General features: G+C 44.6%; 1 protein-coding gene across 4 annotated transcripts in view; it reads right to left on the bottom strand.

Moving 5' to 3' along the window:
* The window catches only part of LOC135324656 (netrin receptor DCC), a 547,074-nt gene that overhangs the window by 210,056 nt on the left and 314,929 nt on the right, over positions 1 to 22,089 (bottom strand). For all 4 annotated transcript variants that reach the window (XM_064501341.1, XM_064501342.1, XM_064501343.1 and 1 more), the window contains exons 6-7: positions 17,190 to 17,344; positions 14,959 to 15,079 (exon numbers count right to left, since the gene is read on the bottom strand). In XM_064501341.1, coding sequence (XP_064357411.1) covers positions 14,959 to 15,079; positions 17,190 to 17,344 — 276 coding nt within the window. The remainder of the gene's footprint in view (positions 1 to 14,958; positions 15,080 to 17,189; positions 17,345 to 22,089) is intronic.

Raw genomic sequence — 22,089 nt, 5'->3', positions numbered from 1 at the left:
CTCAAGAGGCCTAGAGGGGCGTGCGGCGAGGCGGTGGGGATGCCCGGCGAGGCGGTGGGGACGCGGTGCCAGAAGAGCAGCCCGGGGATGGACCGGTGGCCCCCGGTGGGCGAGGGGTGTCGAGCACTGGTGGCCCAGCCTGACAACGGCAGCTCTGCTGGCTGGGCAAACAAGAGGAGCAACGCGGCGGCCGTGGCCAGAAGACGGGCAGCCCCCAGGGCACGCCGCGTGGAAGGGAACGCGGGAGGGCGAGAAGCGATGTTCGCACCCCGGGGATGTCCTCCCGCAGGTCGCCGTCCCACGCGCGCTGCCGTTTGGAGACCTCCCCGGCAAGGAACAAGGTGCCACAAGTGCCAGGGTCTGCAACCTGCCCTCGGCTGGCGGAGATGAGCACGGACCCCGGCTGGCACCATTTGCAGAGAAAAAGGGTTGATCTCCATCGCAAACCCTTGCTGGGGCGCTGCAGCTCCTGAGTTGCTCCGAGATGGGGCAGATCAGTTGAGCATGAGCCCCAAAAATCAAACTCCTCGCCACGCAAACTGATTCGTTTTTCTTCCAGGCTGCACTGATTATGAACAAACACAGATGAAGCAAACAGAAAACGCTAAAGCTGGCTAAACTGAACCCTCCTTGGAGGATAAAACTTTGTATTACTCGTTTGTCTACAGATTTCAACAAAAAGCTGCTGCTTGCACTCCAAAAGCAAGACTTAATGGGATTTCAAGCACTGAAAGCCACAGGGCAACGGAAGTGGTGCAAATCAGAGTCCCATAAAGACGTACAAAAAGTTGCATATACAGTATTAATTTATATACGGCTTTGTACTTCTATGAAACAGCTTGGTTTAAAGTTGGCGTTGTTAAGCATGCCTTCAACGCTCCAGAAAACATCTTCGAGTATTTTGGTATTTAGTAGGTTATTTTTGCTCTCTGCTACAGTCAGTCATTTGCACACAAAGATGAACTTCACAAAGCCAGATCAATAATATAGACTTGCAAAAATCACAAGCAGCAGAAGAACATAATAAGCCAGGTTTTCATCTCATACACAGTGGTGAAATTGCTCTAATTTTGAGAGACTTCACATGAGAATAATTCGAGTCAGAAATCAGATTAATTCTTACTAGTAGACTGGCTTTAATTTCTCACTGACTTTTAAGAAACATGTATACTGAAGGGTACTGTAACTGGATTTAAAAAAAGAGCTGGCTAACAGTACCGTTTTTTCCCCAGCTACCATTTTTGGTTTCCCCTCTCCCTCCTCGGGGGCACATTACTTCTACCTATCCATCTGCCCTCACGCAGGTAATTATACCAATGGATTCCTAACAGATGCTTGTCAAAATCTGCTCTTAAAGACATTTACTGATGGAGATGACATAACCCCTCAGACACAGCGCACCGGAGCAGCTTCATTAACCATGTTGATGTTTCATTATCCTCAGCATCGGAAAGGTTAGGCTTTTTGGTATTAACCCTGAATCTTGCTTTCTGCAATTTGTCCTGTTTGTAACGGGGCTTCAAAGAACAAATGATATTCTTGATTTTTTTGTTGCTACTTGTGCATTTGAAAACTGGTATCATGCATCTTCTCAGGCTTCTGTTTTTGCATCTAGAGTGGCCCAAGTCTTTCAGTCCTTCCTCCTCATGAGCCCCTGCCATGCCTTTTGCCTCTGGTTGCTTCAGCGAAGGGCTCAAAACTGGCAACGGTCCTTTCCCCTGAGGCCTTGCAGTGTGGCCACTTGGGCAAACAGAGCATTGCCTTCATCTTGCCAACTGCTGCTTTTCAGACTGCAGCCTGGCTTTCCTTTTCTACAGATCAAAAGCTATTTTAGGAAGGATTCATTATAATTTATGAGTTTAGATATGTACTTTTATCTGGCCACAGATAACAGAAATTAACTCAGTTTTCATTGTATCATAATCTGGCTTGAAAGACAGTGATCAGATTTGATCCCTGCACTACAGCAAAGGCTTTTCTTCATTCCAGGCGTTGGGCTCCGGCTCCACGCGGAGCCCGACGGGAGCTTCCCAGCCAGTGGGCATCCGGGGAGACGACCCAAACGCAACACCTGGACAAAATCATAGGATTAAACATTGCCCCAGCTAAGTTATTTTATGCGTCTTAACCTCGAGGTAACAGCTAATGCTTGGTTATTACTTCCCATAAAGGAGAAAACGCAACGGCAGATGACCATCAGAGGCCAGGCAGGGTCGGGCCCCGTTAGCCCTCCCCACACTAACTAACACAGCTCCTCGTTAAGAGTCCCGTTGTGTGTAACAATTACAGAGGGACAATAGTGTCCTCCCCAGCTTCTCGGCTCTTCACCCAACTCCTGCTTCTTCTGCAGGGTTAACAGCTGTGACAAATATTTCAAAATTCCCATCCTGTGGTTTCTTCTGCGTCATCAGATTAGCAAAATTATGTTTCATCCAAAATTACGTTGGCATAGATGTTTTAACTGACAGCGGCTAGGAATGGTTGTTGCTACCTGGTGGACTGACACTAAGCTTGGGCAGGTAAAATCCCACCAGCAGCTTCTGCGATGAAATTGTTCCTATCTCCGAGCAGCTCAGAAATCCACCCAAAGTTACAAATAACAGGGAAAAACCCCAACAACCCAAAAGCAGAAACAAACAAAAGCTAAACAAAGAACATCTAAGCTTCCCTTAATCCTGGTTTAAGAAAGAATGAGTAATTATGAGCTGCAAAGAGAAGTCTGTATAATCCTTGCTCTGCTCCGTTCCTACCACGAGCTAGTAGCGCTCATCAAACGCGATACGCTGAACCAGAGCCTCTTCCCAAGCCAGGCAGCAGAAACATCTATGCCAGCGAGCGCTGCATCGCTCCTCTCGGTAGCCTGGCTTTGACAACGAGCCGACCAAAAGGATTTTCCAAAGCTCTGAGAACTAAAAATACGATTTTGCAGATTCGTCGGGTTGCACTGACAGTCACCTGCCCTTTTTTGCCAATCTGAGCAAACTTATTCACTGCCTGGAGAGTAAAACCCTGAACTCCTTAGGCCACATGTATTACCGGTAAACACATCTCCAGATGCTCACTTGACTATCAGAGATTTGTGCCTCAACCCAAAGGTAGCTGCAAAGCCACTGTACTCTAAATCCTGCGTTTCCAGGATTTTTAAGACGTTCCACCCGCAGAGCTGTCACCAGCCCACGAGAAGCAGAAGGTGTAGGGACCCTGCCAGCGTGGACACCCTTGCTTCTCTTGGCCACATCCCCCTCCATCCCTAGCTTCTCTCACAGCAGTAGAGAGAGGAGAGGAATACTTATATTTTTAGTCAGGGACCAAAGAAAGAAGAGGCAGGGATTTTTTTCCCCCACCAGCTCTTTGCACCCTTGCCTCCAAGCTGCCCCACTCCAGTATGAAACCATCACCTCATCTCTTGGCGCAAGAGCCAACGGGTGACTCTTTAGGCAGAGTTTTAGGATATTCAGCGGAGAAATGGGTGAGCTGCCTGAACGTCATCGCTGTGCTCACTACCGTCTGTTTCTGCAGATGGAAGTGCCATGAGCACTACATGAAACAGAAGCTGAAAACACCCTTCACCCACAAATCCACAGCGGGATTAGGACATTCACGTGGCATTAGAGGTTTAAACCTCCTTAGATAGATGACAGCATTGTCTAACACTGTGTAGGATGGATGCAGTTGCAATTCTGAGGAGAACATGGTTACTACACTGAAGGATTCGCAGAAAGTAGGTCCAACGCACTGGAAAAATCCTTTAAAGCGAATAAAAATAACACAATGAAATCAAGAGAAGAAAAACACTAAGCAGGGTGGAGGGACGACATCCCATCCATGAGAAGCGAGTGCCAGCGTGTGGAACGGTCGCCTGAGCCGCTGCGCAGAGCGGGTGGTGGGGCTGGAGGGGGTGGTGACGGCGGGCAACGCAGTCTCGGCCACAAAGCCACGTTTCCAGCCCCAGCTCGCACACGGGAAGGGAATGGCGGGAGTTTTTTCCACCTGGTCAAACCCCAGGACCTTTCCAAGATTCACATCTGGCCTTGTAAGGAAAGTTACACGAGACAGGGGAATGATCCTGATCTCAGCCCCTGCAGTACAAAGTTGGTGTCTTCGGCAAATCTGGATTTGCAGTAGTGCAGCCAAAATTGGAAGCAGATAAGTCTGTGGCAAACACGACCATTAAATAACCACCTGTAACAGGCCATCGCAACAGAAACGCTCCACGCAGCAGTGCGACCAGGGCAGGGCCTTAAGCTCACACCACCGATAACCCCATTCGAGCTGCCCACACGAGGCAAACGCTGGTTTCTACGTATAAAGGGGCTGGCACATTTAATTTTGACAGGACCGGTTTTAGAGTATGTGCTCGAGGACAGCGAATGGTAACTTCTGATAGCTGTTCACCTTGGCCCTCTATTCCGTGGAGGATGAGGGTGTTTTCTGAGCAAATAATGGCTATCACTGCTTTAAAGCCAGCCCTCCCCATTCCAATCTTCCGCTTCCAGGGAAAGCAATAGCAAGGCGAGAACGCTGCTGAATATAAATAGGAGCAAAGCACATTATAATTACAAATCTGGCTATCCAGTGCACAGCTCTAAACCCTGAAATGATAGGCTGACACTGTCATCCCAAGCCAGACACCAATTACAATTGCATCTCAGCGAGGCCGCGGAGCCAGACAGGGGAAGGGCCGGGTGAAAGATGCACCCTCACAGGGATTCGGTGCCAAAACTTCCAAGAAATTTCATCCTGCAAATTATTAGCAAATCACTCAAGCTAAATAATTAATGCTTAAAACAAGGTGCATGAAATTATTCCCAAATGGTGGTGGGGAGAATGGGAGAAAGGAAGGAAGGGACAGAGGCGGAAAAGGGGGGATACGAGACGCCTGCTTCTTCTGTCACTCACGGAGATGAGACATTTGCATTCCTGGAAGAAACGTGCCTGCTCCATCCCTCAGGAGCTTGCATGAGGCTTTTTTTTAATTACTCTCTGATCCTGCAGATGTAAACAAACATACAAACAGAAAGAGCACAAACAGGTCTGATTCGACATCCGAACCAAAACAAAAACACATCACCACCACCACCGAGGCACTGGGCAGCGTCAGGACAGGAGCGCGCTGGTTTGATTCTAATAAGAGACACTCTGCTCCTAAACTGAGCTTGCACTGGAAAATCAATTTGTGAGCTCATTACATAAATCCATATTAAACTATTTAGTCTATGTTTAACACTATAACAAGGATAGTCTGGGTGAATTAAATGGATTTTATTTCCAGGTGGCAGAGCGCCAAACATTGCCTTTCTTTTAATTCTTCTCTAGATTCTATTTTTTTGTTACACTGAAAAACTATTTTTTGCACATAGGTGAGCAGCCATCCACTCGCACGTGCAAACACATGCACGCACAGGAATAAAAAAGGTGGCAATCCTTTATCATTGGAGCTGTAGGTGCTAGCAAAATCAATATATTCTAGTCTGCAGCGTGATACTGGCAGCATGTTTGGATAGCTCATGCTCCTGCTTCGTGCATCTTCCTGCTGCAACAGACTGCAACAGCGATGCACAGCAGGGGCCTCGGTTGCTCGCGGAGAAACAGATGGTGTAGGACCAAAGACCGTCCAAAACATGTGAGCACATTCAGTGCAAAAACTTATTTTCCACTCTATCAAACCTATTATAGAAGATACAGCACGCCCATGTCGCATGGTGAACTTTGCGGTCAATTATGTTTTTAAGTAGTAAATAATAAAAAGAATAAAAAATAATAAATAATAAAAAGTGGGGTTTGGTGGGCTTTTTTCTCATGCAAAAATGAAAACTTCACACGCACAAATTGAAAAAAGCGAAGACTTCTGTGGGAAATAACCCCCCTGTGACACGCTGTGATTAGCAGCCAAGGCAGCAGGCGCCGGCTCGGGCAGCGCTCCTCCAGCAGTGGAAAATAACTTAAGAGGCAGGTCAAGAACAGCAATCAGGTGGACAGCAACGCATGAAAGATTTTACTACCATATAAACCAAATAAAATAAAAACTTCCAGCATAACTTTAGAAAGACCATAACTTTCAAAGTTTCTAGATCACAGCAGTGACACAGCAAGCTTCGTTTTCCCTAAATCTTTCCGCCAGGGAGCAAAGATAGAAAGTTAACATTACTGGCAAACATGCCTGAAGATTAATTAGCCATTTCCCCATAAACTCGCCTCAAAACTTGCTCCGTCATCTCCACTCGCAGCTGCTTGCAGCCGCCTGCCACTGTCCCTCCTGTTCCTCCTTTTCCCGCATTTGCAGGATTATCGACTATCACTGACGTTTTCTGTATTACTTAAACTGAGTTTATTAATGCATCTAAGGTCTCATTCTGATATCTTTAAAATAAAACAAAGAAAAGCCTAGCACATCCTCAGCCTACTCAATTTACTTATATATAAAAAGAAAAAACACTTTTGTGTACAGACCATGTGACTCTCCCTCTTTATAAGTATTCATTTCAGTTACATAGATATATGGCTATATATACACACATAGAGCTTCCTTCAAGTTCACAAAATGGGAAATAAAGCAAACACATCAATCTTGTGAGCGCACAGGGCTATCGGGGTGGAGACAGGCAGCACGGAGGGGACACGGCTGTGCAACTGTTGGATACAGGCAGCAGGAACCGCCGACGGCCTCGGCTTCAAAACCTACCTCGCCTTATATCTTATTCAGCTTTCTCCAGAACTTGACTCAGCGCCTTTCAGGGATTTTTCTACAGCTTTTCATCGCTGTGTAATTGCATTACTCTAAGTGAAAACATAAAACGCAGAGGTAATGCCAAACCTGACCGGGCAATTCTCGAATGAGCTCTGCAAGGAAACACACTTGCTCTGCGCTCCAGAAACTCCCATACGAGAAATGAAGCTTTCAGGTACGTAAGTCTACTTGGTCACATAACAGTTGTTAAAAACAAGATGTCCTTCTCAAGGTTAAAATAAAAAAAAAAAGAAAACGCAGCTCAGAACTTATAGTAAGAAGATTTCCTATCTGAAATGATACCAATCACATTTGATGGTCTGCAACTAACTCATATAGGACCAGAAAGTACATCACTTTCCATATTCATAACACAGTCACTTCGTGCTGCTGTTCTGACAAATTAAATTCTAACAGATTTTGAAGTGTTGGAACTAATTGTGGAATTATTCATCCTATCTTGCGATTATTCTCATGTTACCACATAAAGTCAATATACAGTAAGTGATATTTTAATTAACACCACTTAAAACCTAATTGTATTCCAGTTTCCCATGACTATTATTTATCAAAATTTATTCTATGTTAATAAACATAAAATCGCAGCAGGCTGGATTTTAAATGGTTAACAATATTAGAGAAGATTATAACAATATTAGAGAGGATGATTACCCTTCTTGCATTTTTTTTTCAAATTATCCTAATCTGTTTTCAAATACATTTGTGTCCCTATCAGAATACAGACAATAACTCTTCCTCTCTTACATGCTATAAGTTTCGAACTATTTTCTATGAAATTATCTATTGTCTTTAGAGAACCTTTGTGTTTGTAACTCTCAAATTTTGTTCTCAATTAAAAAAATTCTAAATGATTCAGAAACCACAGATGGCCGCAAGTACCCAACAGCCCCCTAGGCCACTACCTTTAAAATTTGGACCTTCCAGTCCGGCACTAACCTGCTGTACTGCTGAAGGCACTGGACCTCCCCAAGCACCTAAATTTCTCCCAGGAGGTCTGGGGTCACCAAAGAGTCCATCCCAGACACCCCAACCTGCACCCAAGCCCTGACCTGCACACCTACACCCTGCGTTTGCTGCCCTCGGCCGTGACACCCAACCGCGCTAGCGATGGTGGGCTATGGTAGAGCCCCAACCGACAGCACAAGCCGTGAAACCTCCTCCACTCCCTCGCACGGAGCAGCCGTGCATTGGGAGCACTCGGGAGCACGCGTGGAAGACCTTGGCTCACATCCTCCCCGTCTCAGATTGCAAGAGGCATGAACACACTCCTGCTTGGACAGACAGCACCATGGACACCAAAAGCATTTTGGACTGCGCTCCCTCCTCCTCTCTCCTGTTGAACCTGTCAATAAAATTACGTGTTAATTTAGGTAAGATCTGGATCGCAGGCTTCTCGAGTGAGATGCTGAGGACCAGACTGCAGAGCCTTTCCAACCTGTCTTACCTTGCCCAGGTGTTTCATACAGAGCAGCACAGCCTCAGCACAGCTGAGGGAAGTCTCACCTCAGGATCCCCGACATGTAGTTACCGGTATATCCACCAACACAACACGAGAGATCCTACTTCCAGATGAGGAGGAGTCTCCTAGCCTCCCCACGCTCCCCTGAGCCGGGGCCTCCCTCTTGCTGCACTTCTCCCCTGCATGCCCAGCTTCTCCAGGGCTGCCTGCCCCACGGTTTCACCCAGGCGGGGATGGGAGAGAGGCTCCTCTCCAGCCCGGCCAGGGTCCTCAGAGAGGACCAAGACCACCAGTTCCCCCTGGGCTGAGCAGTGTGCAGCGCTCAACGTCCTGAATGTCCCAGGACACAAGGACCCTGCAGCTGCCAGGCTTTTAGATCATCATACCTCTTACAGAACACAGCTGCCCCTTTTTCTATCAGTATTTTAAGCAAGACCAAGCATCTCTAACTGCATCAGCCATGCTCAAAGCTTGCCAGGAGGACAAACCTCCGTGATGCCTAGCTGCTCCCACCTGCATGTTTCTGAGCAAGTCAGGACCCTTGTGGTCCAAAACAGAGGTGTCTCAATCCCAGAACCTGATCACAACGGATCTGAATGGTTCCCTTAACTTATACGTTTAGATTGATGCTAAAACCACCCCAGGCATTAAAAAAACCCTCTAAATACCATGCGAACTTCCTGATGTCCACAGGGGAATTCTGGAAATGGTCTTTTCACTAATTTGTCACAGTCCAAAGTTTCCAGCAAGGCTCACTGAATCAAAGGAAGAAATAACCAGAAACGACCTCAGGAACTCAACTAATCCTTTCCTATACTCCATAGCAGGTTTAAAAATACCCCTATTATTCCTAGCAGATGCTTGTCTAACTTATTCCTAGTAGATGTTTCCCTAAATTGTTCATAAAGGCCTGCAGATCCAAAAATCTTCCAAGCTAATCGACTGCCGGGCTTCTGTCACCCTTCTATCACCTCTGTTGTTTTGAGAATAGGCTTTACATACCAACTTTTAAAATCAGAAAAATATTCTGCTAATTTTGCATTTTTGCGTAAGTCTGTTATAAATCCCCAGTAAGGTGTCATAATATTATGGCAAAGACCACCATAAAAGCATATAAACAAAATTTATTCTTAGCATTATCATGATTATTACGGCTTATATGGTGCAATAAATGCGAGCAGCATACTAGTTATGCATACCAAAATAAGGAAATTAAGTCTCTTGTTTCAACATGAAAACACATGACACCACAGTTCGGGAGGTGGTTCTTCTCCCCACCCATGGATGTCATGTATTTTACTGCTGTTGGTTGCTAGCTGCTGCCTTGCTTTGCCCTGGAGCACCTCTGGGCAACCATCCCTGGTGGCAGTGGTCCAGGCTCGATGACGATGCAGCACATTTTTGGCACACGTGCTTCAGTCATCTCCAGCACCGGGAAAGAGCGCCCCAGAGCCCGTTTAACAGCGGCTGTGTCTATCCCGCAAAATCACCGCCCGGCCCGGAGCCAGCTGGCAGGGACCGCTGCAGGTCCACGCTGCCGGGGCTCCCTCCCTTTGCACAGAGGCACCAGGTTCGGGCTACGTCCCGCTTCACCCCTACGTCCAGGGGCGTAAGGCATCGCTGGGGTTTTGTGCAAATTTTTTCAAAACGTATATAAACACACACATCCATACATACGTATCTTCTACTCTGAAATTTATGAGTGGGGTCTTGAAACGGTCGCTCCCTCCCTTCTCTTCCGTACCTGGCTAAACGACGTGAGGCATCTCTGAAATCTGCTATTGCGAATTCAGGGCAGAGTCCCCTGAGCAGACAGCACAGCCCAGCTCGCTATGCTCGGCATTTTATTCATAAACACGCATTTGCCTAACCTGCTTTTAACATTTCCAATAAAGAACATTCTTCACCACTACCTTTTCCAGTGCTTTACCATCCTGGTTGGTCATTCTAGCCCTCCAAGGACTAGAAAGTCTGAACTTTTTAATTTCAAAACTAGCTCAGCTTTTAGAGATTAACATAGTTTTTGAGTTTTTTTGCTTTCTTTTAGTGGGAAAGTAAGACTTAATGATACTAAAGGGAGAGGAAAACAGTGCCTTACAGAATGTTTCTAATTGGAATTCAGGGACAGAGAAAGATTTCTGAGAACTGTTTGGAAAGGTAATTCACAGGTTTCCTGATCTAAGCCTTATTATGCAGACAAATGCAAAGCCTTTGCAAAGATCTGGCACATGCAAAAACATTAGATTTGCTAGCTGCTAAGCTGAAAATCTGACATGAAGAGGAGTTACACAACTTGCAAGTTGAGGGATACAAAAAAGAAGGAAAATGGGGGTAAAGAAAACAACTGAGCTGAGCAGAAAGCTGCACCTGAACAGCTGAGGTTCAAACTAGGCACCAACTCAGCAGAGACGAGCCAGGGACCCGGCCCCAAGAGGGTTTTTCCTGCTGGGAAAACGCAGCAAAGCACCTCCGTTCCCGGCCCAAGCCGAGGCAGCCGGGCTGGCCGGCCTCCGCGCTGCCGCAAACCGTTTCTCAAATACCCCCGGTGCTCCAGATCCTCCCCGTGCGGCAGAGCAAACGCCCCGGTGCCTCGTGCAGTCGCCTGGCTCGTTATGCTGCACAGCACATAATTTTCTTCGTTGCTCTGTTTGCCAAGTTGGCTATTGCTGATAATACCAAGAGTGCACAATGATTTATAGCATTTTTGTCAGCCTTCGGTAAAGGCTATTTTCCTAAGCTGAAGACTTGTCTAGCAAGGAATTCGTTGCAGAAACACAGCTAATAATTATGCACTGTATATACAAGTTGATTACTTTACCCGTTTCTCTGGCTGGTCTTTCACACGACAGAATAAAACAATCCCTCCAACATCCAGTGAGTATCTGGAGGCTGGATCAGAGAGAAACTACAGGCATAAAGCAAATAACTGTTTAAATTCTTTACAGGGAGGTTTTCCTCTGGGATATCCTTCACATCTGAAGTATGCACGTCCATCACTCACTAACACAGTGCTCTCTATTCATTTCCTAGGTGTGCAAATAACAGGGTTTATACAGTTATAAAAATAAGGCAGTCAGCTGAGATCTCTTTTACTTGCTTTTTCTTGCAGAGAATTTGCTTTCCAGTGCATGCACTAGAAGCACATATTGTGGGCTTTATTCCAGGTACCTGCTTAATATCACTGCGAATTCCCATAGATTGTACAAAGTCCATAGGGGTCACCTCCCTTTAGCAGAATTAGGATATAGAAACAGAGGAAGCCAAGCAGTGAAGTGGCCTGAACAACCCAGGACATTTGCACTGAAGATGACAAGAGAACTGAATATCCTTAAGTCTGGTTTAATGTTTTTTTGTTTGTTTTAAAACAAACATTTCAACATCTGAAGTCAGATTCCTTTTCCTGTTATACACTTGCAAGCAGCCTCTTCCCAAGACGTTAGCAATAAAGTTGTTAATGGGAAAGAAATGGAAAAGGAAAAGAAATAACACCAAAATGCCTTTTCCCCAAGTGTTCTGGAATCCACAAATACACACTAATTTGTTGACTAACGCATATACTGTAGACCATCTACCATTACTTGTTTTTTTCTAGGTCATAATAAATCATAAAATGCAATGTCTCTCTAGCCGTAATCTCAGTTAAAAAAAAGAAATTTTACAGTTCTCAGGGAGCTCACTGGCTTTTTACAGTCTAAGCAACACACATGGAAATAGGTCCCAGCATCCCATAACCACATCTGGAATACTAAAAGTGGAGGCTGCCACCTGCATGAACTCCAAGCCCATTTGCCTTTCACTCCTCATTTCAGCATTGGCTAATCCCAATTTAGCATCGCACTGTTTACAAGGGTGTATTTGATGGGTCCCAAGTTGATGTTATTTGCGCTTGCTTTAAGGCCAGCTTGTGTGTTGCTGCTGCAGGTTCCCCACTCAACGGTGGTCAGAAGCGGGTGTGAATCCACACGTCTGCACAGCAACGGCAGGAGTGTGAGCAATCAGACTGATTATACCCTTCCACCTGAGCAAAATTTTTAATGTCCCCTAACACAACATCCATGATACATTTAGCCCACGGCATGGTCAAAGTTATTTGTGATAAATAAAAGCAAAAATGATCCATGTTTTTATGGATCAAAAAATAATTGGCTCTTCTACCCTCATGTTGCTTTAGGGTATAAATCACTGTTAGTGTAAAATCATTACTAGTTTACATAAAGGGTTTATTTGACCCCAGCTGGGCACCGGCCGCTGCCGAGCGCATCCCAACAAAACCTAAACACTGAGGGCTATGGTCCTTCCAGCACTTAATCTGTATTTATAGGCGGCTCCTCCACCATCTGTGCGGGCTGCCCTTACCACCTCAGAGGAATTGGAGTGGCCTTGTTTGAAGATCTGATTAAATAGCCAGAAAAAAAGTAATCCATCACTTAAAAAGGGAAATGGAGACAGCTTACAATGGTGCCCTGTAGGTCCTTAGGATATTCTCTTCATTTTCTTGTATTTTGCCAATGCCAAACATAATAAACACCCAGAGAGCAGAATTTACTGACAGCACTTCACCAGCAATGACTGGGTGGTAGCAATGACAGTGATGAGTTAGGCAGTTTCCTCAAGGCTGATCCTAGCACTGGCTTAAACTCCCCTGCAGTAGAAGATGGTCTGCTTCCTACAGACGTTGGTATATGTAAATATAATTTAAGTGCATGAGCTGAACATGAGATCCAGACTAAAAAAAACATATAGAAAACAAACAAAAACCAAATGTGCATCTGCCCAGGGTGAGATTTGAAGTGGTTATTTTTGAGTGGGATGATGTCTCTGATCCCAGCTGACCTTCCTCAATATCACACGGCTACTTTTCTGCCAGTGAAACCTAGTTTCTAAGTGACTTCTCATTTTCACATTCGTCCCCAAGGAAAGATAACCTCATCACCACCTCTGGTGACTGCATGGAGCAAAGAAGGACTCAGCTGGCAGGACCCTGCATTGCACCAGGTGCAGGGCAAGTATGAAAGTGGAAATCCAAATAAGACCCTCTTGATCCTGACGTGCATCCACCACGCTCATTTAGCTTATGAGACCAACAGAGCAGGGCCAGGAGGGAGCACAGGCTGGGGTGGCACATGAGCAACAGGAGGATAAAACCACGACTCTCTGGACACTAGGCTTATTCTCTATTTGCCACCCTCCAAGTCTCCCATTAAGCCGCACAGTTTCACGGCTGCACAGTGTCTGTAGCCCGAGCATCTAGAGCAGGGGAGCGAAGCTGCAAGGTCTCTGCTGTGGGCGCTGCTTTCAGGCAGTGGAAAGAAAAGACTTAAAAGGGGACGCTGGACCACAAGGTAGAAGGAATAAGAGCAAGGTGAACTCAAAGGTGTGCAAAATCCAAATTCAGCCATTCATCTGGGACAAAGGCAGAAAACAGAGGGAGGAACATTAACCAGGTTCCCATCCTGATTTACTTTATTTATGGTAAATGCATGGAGGGACTTCGCAAACTGGGGGTTTGAGGCTTTCAGCAATGATCTCTCAGCACTTTTGTCTATCAGATGATCTTGGCTAAGCCCATGTGATGCTGCTGCTTCCCTCTGTACTGCATGTAATCGGTCTGTACAACAGTGCTTGTAACACAAAAGCTGGCCAGACTGAACATAAAGGGATTTCAGCCAACACTTCTGCTCATTGCTCAAACAGGAGTAAGGAAGAGTCAGCCATACCACAGCTGACAGAAACATGGGCTATAGCCCATACTTTTGCCCCTTTTTTCCAGAAGGATAGAGTTTTATCAAAGCTTTAAAATTTCCTACTGATGCTGTGTGTAAACTTTTCAAAGGATTTCCCGAAGAGATTCTGTGGTGTGAGCTACCAGGCTGGGTAATTGCTCACAGTGGGGCCATCTGGATTAAACATTTGTGGGTTACTGAGATTCTGCTCTTCCCAGTCCAGCTCAGAGAATGGACATTGCTTCTGCACATTCACTTGTTCTCAGTTTACTGACATAATCCATGAGAAGCAGTCAGTGTAACCTGCAGCCCAATGCAGGTCAGCACTAATCATCTAAAACCCAGAAACTTTATGAAAGGATTTTATCCACATTTTATGTAACATCTTGATTAAGATGAAGGCCTCTTTCTGTTGGTTTAAAATCCCCAAAAGCAACAAACCAAAACACCCACAATGCTGCAGAGCGCAGTCCACAAAATCAAACACCAATTAACTTCAGAGCAAAACAGAAATATTCATCCTTCCAGCATGCAGTGTAGACATAAACCTCACAATCTCCATGGTAGGCTGCACTTCAGACCCCACTGCCAAAGTGCTTGTTTCCTTCCTCCCTTTTTCCCCCGAAGACAAATGTTTTAAAACAATCTAACAAGGAACTACATATGATCTAGTTCCCTCTTGCTTCTGGACTACTTCCTTCCATCATCTCACTCATTGATGATCACCATCTTGTATTTCAGCAAGATAAAGCCCACTGACAGAAGGTGAGACACTACCATTGGCTTTTCATGCAGGGTTTAGTTGGCCTCCAGAGTCACTTCTACGACAAGGCCATCATCAGTAATAGCCCCAGTGAACAGAATGCCTCAAACTGAGTATCTGATAGTTTGGACACTTAACACACTTTTAACTACAGCTAGCCAGCTGGATAAACGATAGGGAGTAAAGAATAGGAGCTGCCCACTAGGGATTTTTATGTTAACAGTATTAATTACATCTACAATTCTGTGTGTCCTTTGCATCTTACCAGGCTCCGGGATGATTAGCTGTGCACTGGTCTGTGCATTCCCAGCATCGTTTTCGGCTACACACTGATAAAAACCTTCATCTGACTTTACCAAGCCCAGAATCCGCAAGTTGCTGCCACCCTAGAGAGACAGCAAAAAAGAAAGAAAGGAGGTGGAAAAAATGAATTAGACAATACCATCCAAGCTGAACAAGGGCTATAAGACTTCTACGCGATAGCTATTCTATGAAGCAAGGTACTACGTATGTAGTCTCAACTCTACTCATACAGCCCTGGTCCTTAGAGGCCTGTAATAATAAGCACCTTCATTAGATATCTATTGACACCCGTGCTGTCTGTGCACGCTCCCTGCTAAGGAAGGTGCCTCCATGAATTCCTGTTGTCACACAGGGTCAACCCAACACCCTTCTCCAGAGGCACGCTCCGACTGACAGCCATCACTGGTGTGGTGCTCCGCGTTTTGTTTTGGCTCTTTGCTGCAGGGAAGATTTAAAATAGCTTCCAATGTCAATGTGGTTTCAACAAATACTATTTTGAAGGTCAGATCCTCCTCATGGCCTGAGGCCTGGAGATCCTCAAGAAAAGGTCACTCAGCACTTACTCCATTTGAGACACATTTGGCTTCTGTTAGTACAAGCAGAAACCAATTATGTTGGGTTAAAAACTTTGAGTGAGGAGTACGCTCTGGATGAACCGTATCCTCAGTAAACAAAATTAAAAAGTGAAATAATAATTTTCTGCTACTGCTGCCACACAACCAAGACAGCAATAGACCTTTCCACTCTTTGGATGCTTAATGCTTCTGGCTGCTTTCTAATAAGCAGTGTTGTATAAAAAAGGTTGAACTTGCTATTCCGTATGGCAGAGTAATTCCATTATGTGTGAAAAAGCACCTAAGAATGAACCTTACTATTGATAGATAATTAAAATCTGTTAGAAGGTGGGAAATCAGAAAGCACTGAACAGTCACGTCTCTGAAAAAGCCGTATCTCGTGCCTGTAGACACCTTCACTGGGCGTTTGCTGGGATTTTCAGGGGAGTTCACCAACACCTCGGCTCACCTACAAGAGCCATTGCCTTCAGGAGAGAACAGCCAGATCAGTGCTTTGGGAAAACTCACTACAAATTCTTAGCTTTATTGCCTATATAATAAGGGTATTTGAACTAAAACAGGTTGGAGTCCCATAGGGGGGTGTTATTTCATGTGTTGTGCCCAATAATTCTCTTGGAAAACTTATAATAATGTCAAATGACCATTATCATTATTAACCCTCTGTGACTGACACAAAAACAACTTAAGAAATAATTCCTCTTGTCCCTGAAAGCATAAGCAATATAAAACTTTTCCTCAAACAAATCTCAAACGCAATACAATACATAGGGAGGGTTGTCAGACGAGAATTATGCTCACAGCAAAAAGCCTGCATTTTATTTTTAATTCCTGCAACTCTAAACAAATGTTGACAGGAAAGGAAGATGCTGAGAAAATGAAAGAGCTGCCCAATTAGGTGAACTGGGAATAGCACTTCTCAGCTCCCATTTAAGGCCATCACTCCTTTCACTAACAGAAGCCAAAAACATGCCCTACTGCATATCCCAAATACGCTGGAGGTTCTGTTGCATGCCCTGTTTCTCCTTGATGCTACTTCATCCTTTCTTTATCAAGTAGGCCATCCTCCTCCTGCTCACACAGCTCTGTGGAGCACCAGGAACATGTTCTCTAATCCTTGCTCCACTACCTTGATGCTTCAAACATTTATATTTAGAAGGAGAGACGAAGAAGATTTGTCTTTATCCATAAGTCAAGGCATTATACTCTTCCTCCCTCTGCACATTTGCCCTGTTTGCCACTCTTAATCTGCTATCCCACAGTACAGTTTCTTTGGAGAGAAGATTTATTATTTTTGTTCACAAAAAACAGTGGTGAAGAAGGGAGTCATTAATATGTGGTCATCAATATTATTAATAATAACTTAGAGTATGTCCTGAAATTGTTCTCTCTCCATGAAAAAAGCCATTCATACCTCACTAAATCTAGGAGACAATGTCAGCGGACTTGATGTAATCCCGAAGAAATGGTCCTTATTTGCATTAGGAGGCAGAAGATACCCGATTTGCTTTCTTTGAGAAAATTAGCAAGTTTATGAAGGCTATGAGTGGATCCAATATAAAAATACATTTCAAAACCCAGAAAAAGATAAGTTTATAATGAGAAAAGGCTGTATACTTACCACTATTTGAAAATAGTCACTAGGAATGACCACTTCGCCGTTCTTGATCCATTCCACCGTAGGGGCAGGCTTACCGGATACGGCACATTCAAACTCAATATCCATGCTCTCGTAGGCATAGAGATTTGAAGGGCGAATTAAAAACCATGGTGGAACTGCAAAAGATAGAGAAAAAAAGAAAACAGGCAATGATTGGAGGTAAATAAAGGCTTAGAAAGTAACTAATTTCAACAAGTCTGAAAAATATTAGATGTAAATAGAAAACATATCTGTAATTCAAATTACTCTCTTCAACCCCGAGCTCACTGAAAAGTAAATACTAGGGAAAATATTTATTCTGGAGAATACACTTAAACAGTTGCTGTTAAGATTTGTTTCCATTTTTTGCCAAAATAAAGAATTAAACCTTCAATTTAGAAAACATGTAAGATTTATGTGGAACAAAAGGTATATAATGTCCTCACAAAGCGCTTTAGGAAATCAAATCTCATTCATTTCAAAGGATCAGATGCCAACTGCGAGCAGAAGGAGGAACCGTAAGTCAACATACAAAAAGGTAGGTCCAGGTACGCGACAAGTGCACTGACAAACGATGGGGAATTTAAAGTATTTAGAGTAGAGACATTTTCATATAATCAAGAAGTTGTTTAGACGGGATTGATAGAGGATGAAGAGATAATCAATAACCAGGAAATCTGTCCCTGGTGATTGCACGAAGAAAAAGGTTGAATTATCTCTGCTGAGGATGAATTCTTATTAAGCTAGCAATTATCTGTTGCCTTGTATTACTATAATATATTCACAGTTTTGCAGTAGGCTATACGATATGCTAATTTAATTTAATTTCATCATTACCATAATACTGGTGTGATGGAAGTTAGCAATTTGAGAAAAACTGCTAATAACATCACATTTCTAATGAGCCCCCCCATCACAGTAAAAAACACATGCAAAACCCAACAATCCATATACATCCCACCAGCTTTCAGAGGGAAACAATGTTTCCTATTCTGAATATTCATAGTTGCCAGGAAGCCAGACTAGATTAATTTCTAAGTACCATCTATGACTTATCATTTCAGACAGAAAAATCCAATTGTATTTCTTGAGCCATCACTCCTGATATCTCATTATAATATTTATAAAGCCATAATATTAAAAACCCCCTCTAAATTAAAAGAAGGTGAAGATTATACAAATCAATTGCTCAGAAGCTAAGGAACATTAGAATCAAGGCTGCCCTTGCATCTCTAATTCGGACCTCAGGTCTGCATGGATTACGGCTCAGTCTCCAATTACATGATCAAATTCCACTTCTTCCACGGCCTTGTTCAACACCCACCACGGACCGTGCGCACTGGAAGAGCACTGCTCGAGAGTGGATTTCATGCTTGCTGTTTCGTACGTGGCTTTGTGCCTTCTATCCTTATATTATTCAGACTTTTCTCTGCAAAAAGAACGATTAACTCCCCAGCGGGGCTTCCTCTGGCTCATATCCCTATAACACCTGCACGGTCCACAAGCTTAGTACTGCCTTAGTCTTCTTGTCCAGCTGGGTATGAGTTAGACCAGTCTCCACCATATAGCGTTTAATGTAACGATGTTTCCCGTTGCTGTGGAAGCGCTCTGCATTTTTGCACATGAGACCATAGGGTTGCACTGGGCATGCAGCAAACGAGGACGTTGCTAACCACCTTCCCAACCAGCATCCACAGCAATACTGCAGCAAACACAGGGACAAAATCTCGCTCTTCAGGGCTGCATTTAGCTATCTTAACCACAAAACTATCTTTTCTGCCTGCAACCACTTGCCTTATTGACAATACGGTTTCCAACTTTGCAATAAAGGAAGGCCGGGCCTTGGGGCCAGTTGTCTCCTTAATTTGGCATCCTGATTAGTCCGCTGAGCACTCTCCAAGCTGGCGTGCAGCACGAGGCAGGAGCTCTCTTAAGGAGATGCCACTGGTTTACTTAGAAGCTGTACCTCACGCATGCAAACACGGGGATCGGCACAACACTGCAAATCCTGTCAACATTTGCTTGCTTTCGGTAATTGCCTTCACAATACTAATGTTCTCTGAACATTGTAGCGTTCAGTAATTTTTTCAGAAACAACTTCCCTCCTCCGCTGTTGGAGTTGGTGTCCACACCGGTCTTCGTCTATCATCGCTGCTGGAGAACTTCCAAGAAGAGGTGATAGGTACCTGGCAAGTGGAAACCCAACATTTTGGGGCTCGGCTGCAGCATTATTTTGCCAGCAACAAAAGCAGGAAGGCTTCTAATTCCCGAGTTACCTTTCTGCTCTGAGCAGAGTTATCCCTACTCGAATGCGCTTCTGCCCTGGGCCCCTCCAGCACTGTGCCCATTCCCAACCTTCCCTTTTCTCTTTCAGTTGGGTTTCTTCTTTTCCGTGTTTAATAACTTGGGACACCTAAAAGCCCCAGATCAAGTCCAGATCAAATGCACGCAAACCAAAAGCGATGAGGTGCTCTGACTCATTTAGGTACCCAGTTCCCTACCGCAGAGACAGACACGGACACGGGCATCCAGGCGAGAAACGCGGCAGGCCGGGCGCTTTGGCTCCAATGCTACGCGGGCGCCCAGGCAGCCGGGCACCAGCCCACGAGCTTCAACTGCCCCTAAACCACTTCAAAAACAATACAAAATTCTGCAGGTGATTTTTCAAATAAAATACCACTCGTAAGCAAACGCTGGTAACTAGGATTCTGCTGGAGACCTCTTTAAAGAGAAGCACCAGCAGCGACATTAGAGATGCACAAAGAGAGACAATTCAGCAGGTAGAGCTATGAATACCCAGCATTAAGTCTGGTTCAAGGAAAGAGAACCAAGCTGCCTGACTGAGTAAGAGCAGCTGAAGAAAAAAAAATAAGCAGAAGGTAGTGCATTCATATGTTAATTTTTAACTTTTTTTTTTTTAGACACTAAAGCCTTAGTACAATATATTCAATAAACTCACGTAAAAACAGGATCTATGTAGCTTGTAGACCATAGAATATTTCAGAATTCCAGCAAAATCACGAACTACTCAATCTTCGTTAGCATACTAATCACGATGTCACCAGCAGCCCTCAATTAGTTCATAGACTCATAAGCAGCAGACTCCCACCAGCTATGCTTCACGACACCCATGCCCGGGGACTCCAACCCCGACCGGCCCAGCGCCGTTCGCTCCCCATGGGCAACACGGCTCCTCTTGCTCCTCTCCCCCAACTCTCCTTTTTTACTGCTGGAGTTTTTCTAGACTGGAACAATTTTAGCTACGTGCATTGAATCCATTGCCGTCGAGATGTGCAAGGCGGCGCTGGCAAGGAAGCTGTTGGGACGCCAGGGCTACGCTGGGGACAACCTTCTTGGCTGAAAGCAAGGGAAGGAGAAGACCAGTTTGACCAGCCATAAAGATCTTCCAGGAGAGGTATTCATCCCTCCAGCGGTTGTACAGCTGTTGTACAGGATTCGGCACGGGGAGCCGCTACAAACGGGCAACGCAACACCCTGAAGCAGGCAGAGGTAATGCGTGCAGGCTGGAAATGTGTACACGTGTATCTATATAAAATGTCAAGCACTATAAATACACATTCTATAAATATTTTATATATCAATAAATGTCAAGCGCTGCCATATTTGCGCTGTGTGTGGTTTCTCAGTGCCGAATGTTTCAGAGATATGCATATGTGAAGGAGGTTGGCAAGAAGGGTTGTAAAGAAAACAAAAATACAGGCTGTTTTCATGCATGCTTTTCTTCCTAATTACACTATAGCAATGAAAAAAACCCAAACAGTTTGAACAAACCGTAGACTCTTCCCACAAAGCCCTACAACGTTTCAGAGAAGTGGTTTTTCCAGACGGTCGCTGTGACGCAGTGGAAAGGGGGCGGACGAGGAGCTCTCCCCGCGCACGGCCCAGTACTGCTCCACGCTCGAGGCAAAAGCCTCCGTCTTCACACAAAAATCATTTAAAAGAACAACACAGAAGGTTACGTTTGTGTTCCATATCAAAATGAAAATGCTCTTCAAAACAGATTATTTTCTCCTATCTAATGCCCCAGTCAGAGACCAAAGACATTTCACGCTGGATGCTGTATCAAAAAAAACCCAACAAAAAACAAAAAAAAGAGGAAAAACCTGAAAGGTTAATGGAGACACATAACAAAGTTTCCATCAGATTTTGCGTTTAACTAGACTCCTACCAGCCAACGGTAGCCTTCCAGCGGCGTGGAGCTCCAGGGTGGCTGTGGCACCTCGTAGGGTCAAACCCTTAAAAACCCCATCCCTCGTGCTGTCTATCGCTAACTTGTATGAACCAAATGACTGTTTTCTTTCAGGTCACTGGTCAAAATATTTGACACGTATTTTATCGGATGTGGCTGCCAGGGTGACAGCATGTGAAATAAAGTTACATAAAGCAAACATACCAGGTCCTGCTCATCCCAAGGGGCCAGTTGAGGCCCTCTAGATCTACAAATGATGAATGAATTCCTTTTTTAAAAAAAAGATACAAATATATTTGTCCTTATTACTCTTCCCTGCTATACATAGCAATTCAGAGGACCGCGTTATCATTGCCATAGGCAAGTCAGTCCTTCCTAGAACATTACAAGGCAGGTACCAGTGACTCTGGAAAGTGTATGAGGCAAAAAGAAATAAGGTCCCACCAATGCTTCTTCAAAAACAGTAGATTAAAATTGCTGTCTCCCTATCTCTCATCACTGTGCTGTACCCTTGACTTGCTCTAAACTCCGCTCCTGACCGTCAGACAGACAACACGCTCTTGATACATCTCCCTTCAGGCTAGCCTTGAAGAAGCAGGGGAGAAATGATGCTGTTGTTCTATGTAAAACTCCATTCTTCACCTAAATAAAGGTATTACTTGTCTTTTTTTA

Source organism: Dromaius novaehollandiae, chromosome Z, assembly GCF_036370855.1.
Source record: "Dromaius novaehollandiae isolate bDroNov1 chromosome Z, bDroNov1.hap1, whole genome shotgun sequence".
NCBI lineage: Eukaryota > Metazoa > Chordata > Aves > Casuariiformes > Dromaiidae > Dromaius > Dromaius novaehollandiae.
This window is presented reverse-complemented; position numbering and strand designations above follow the sequence as displayed.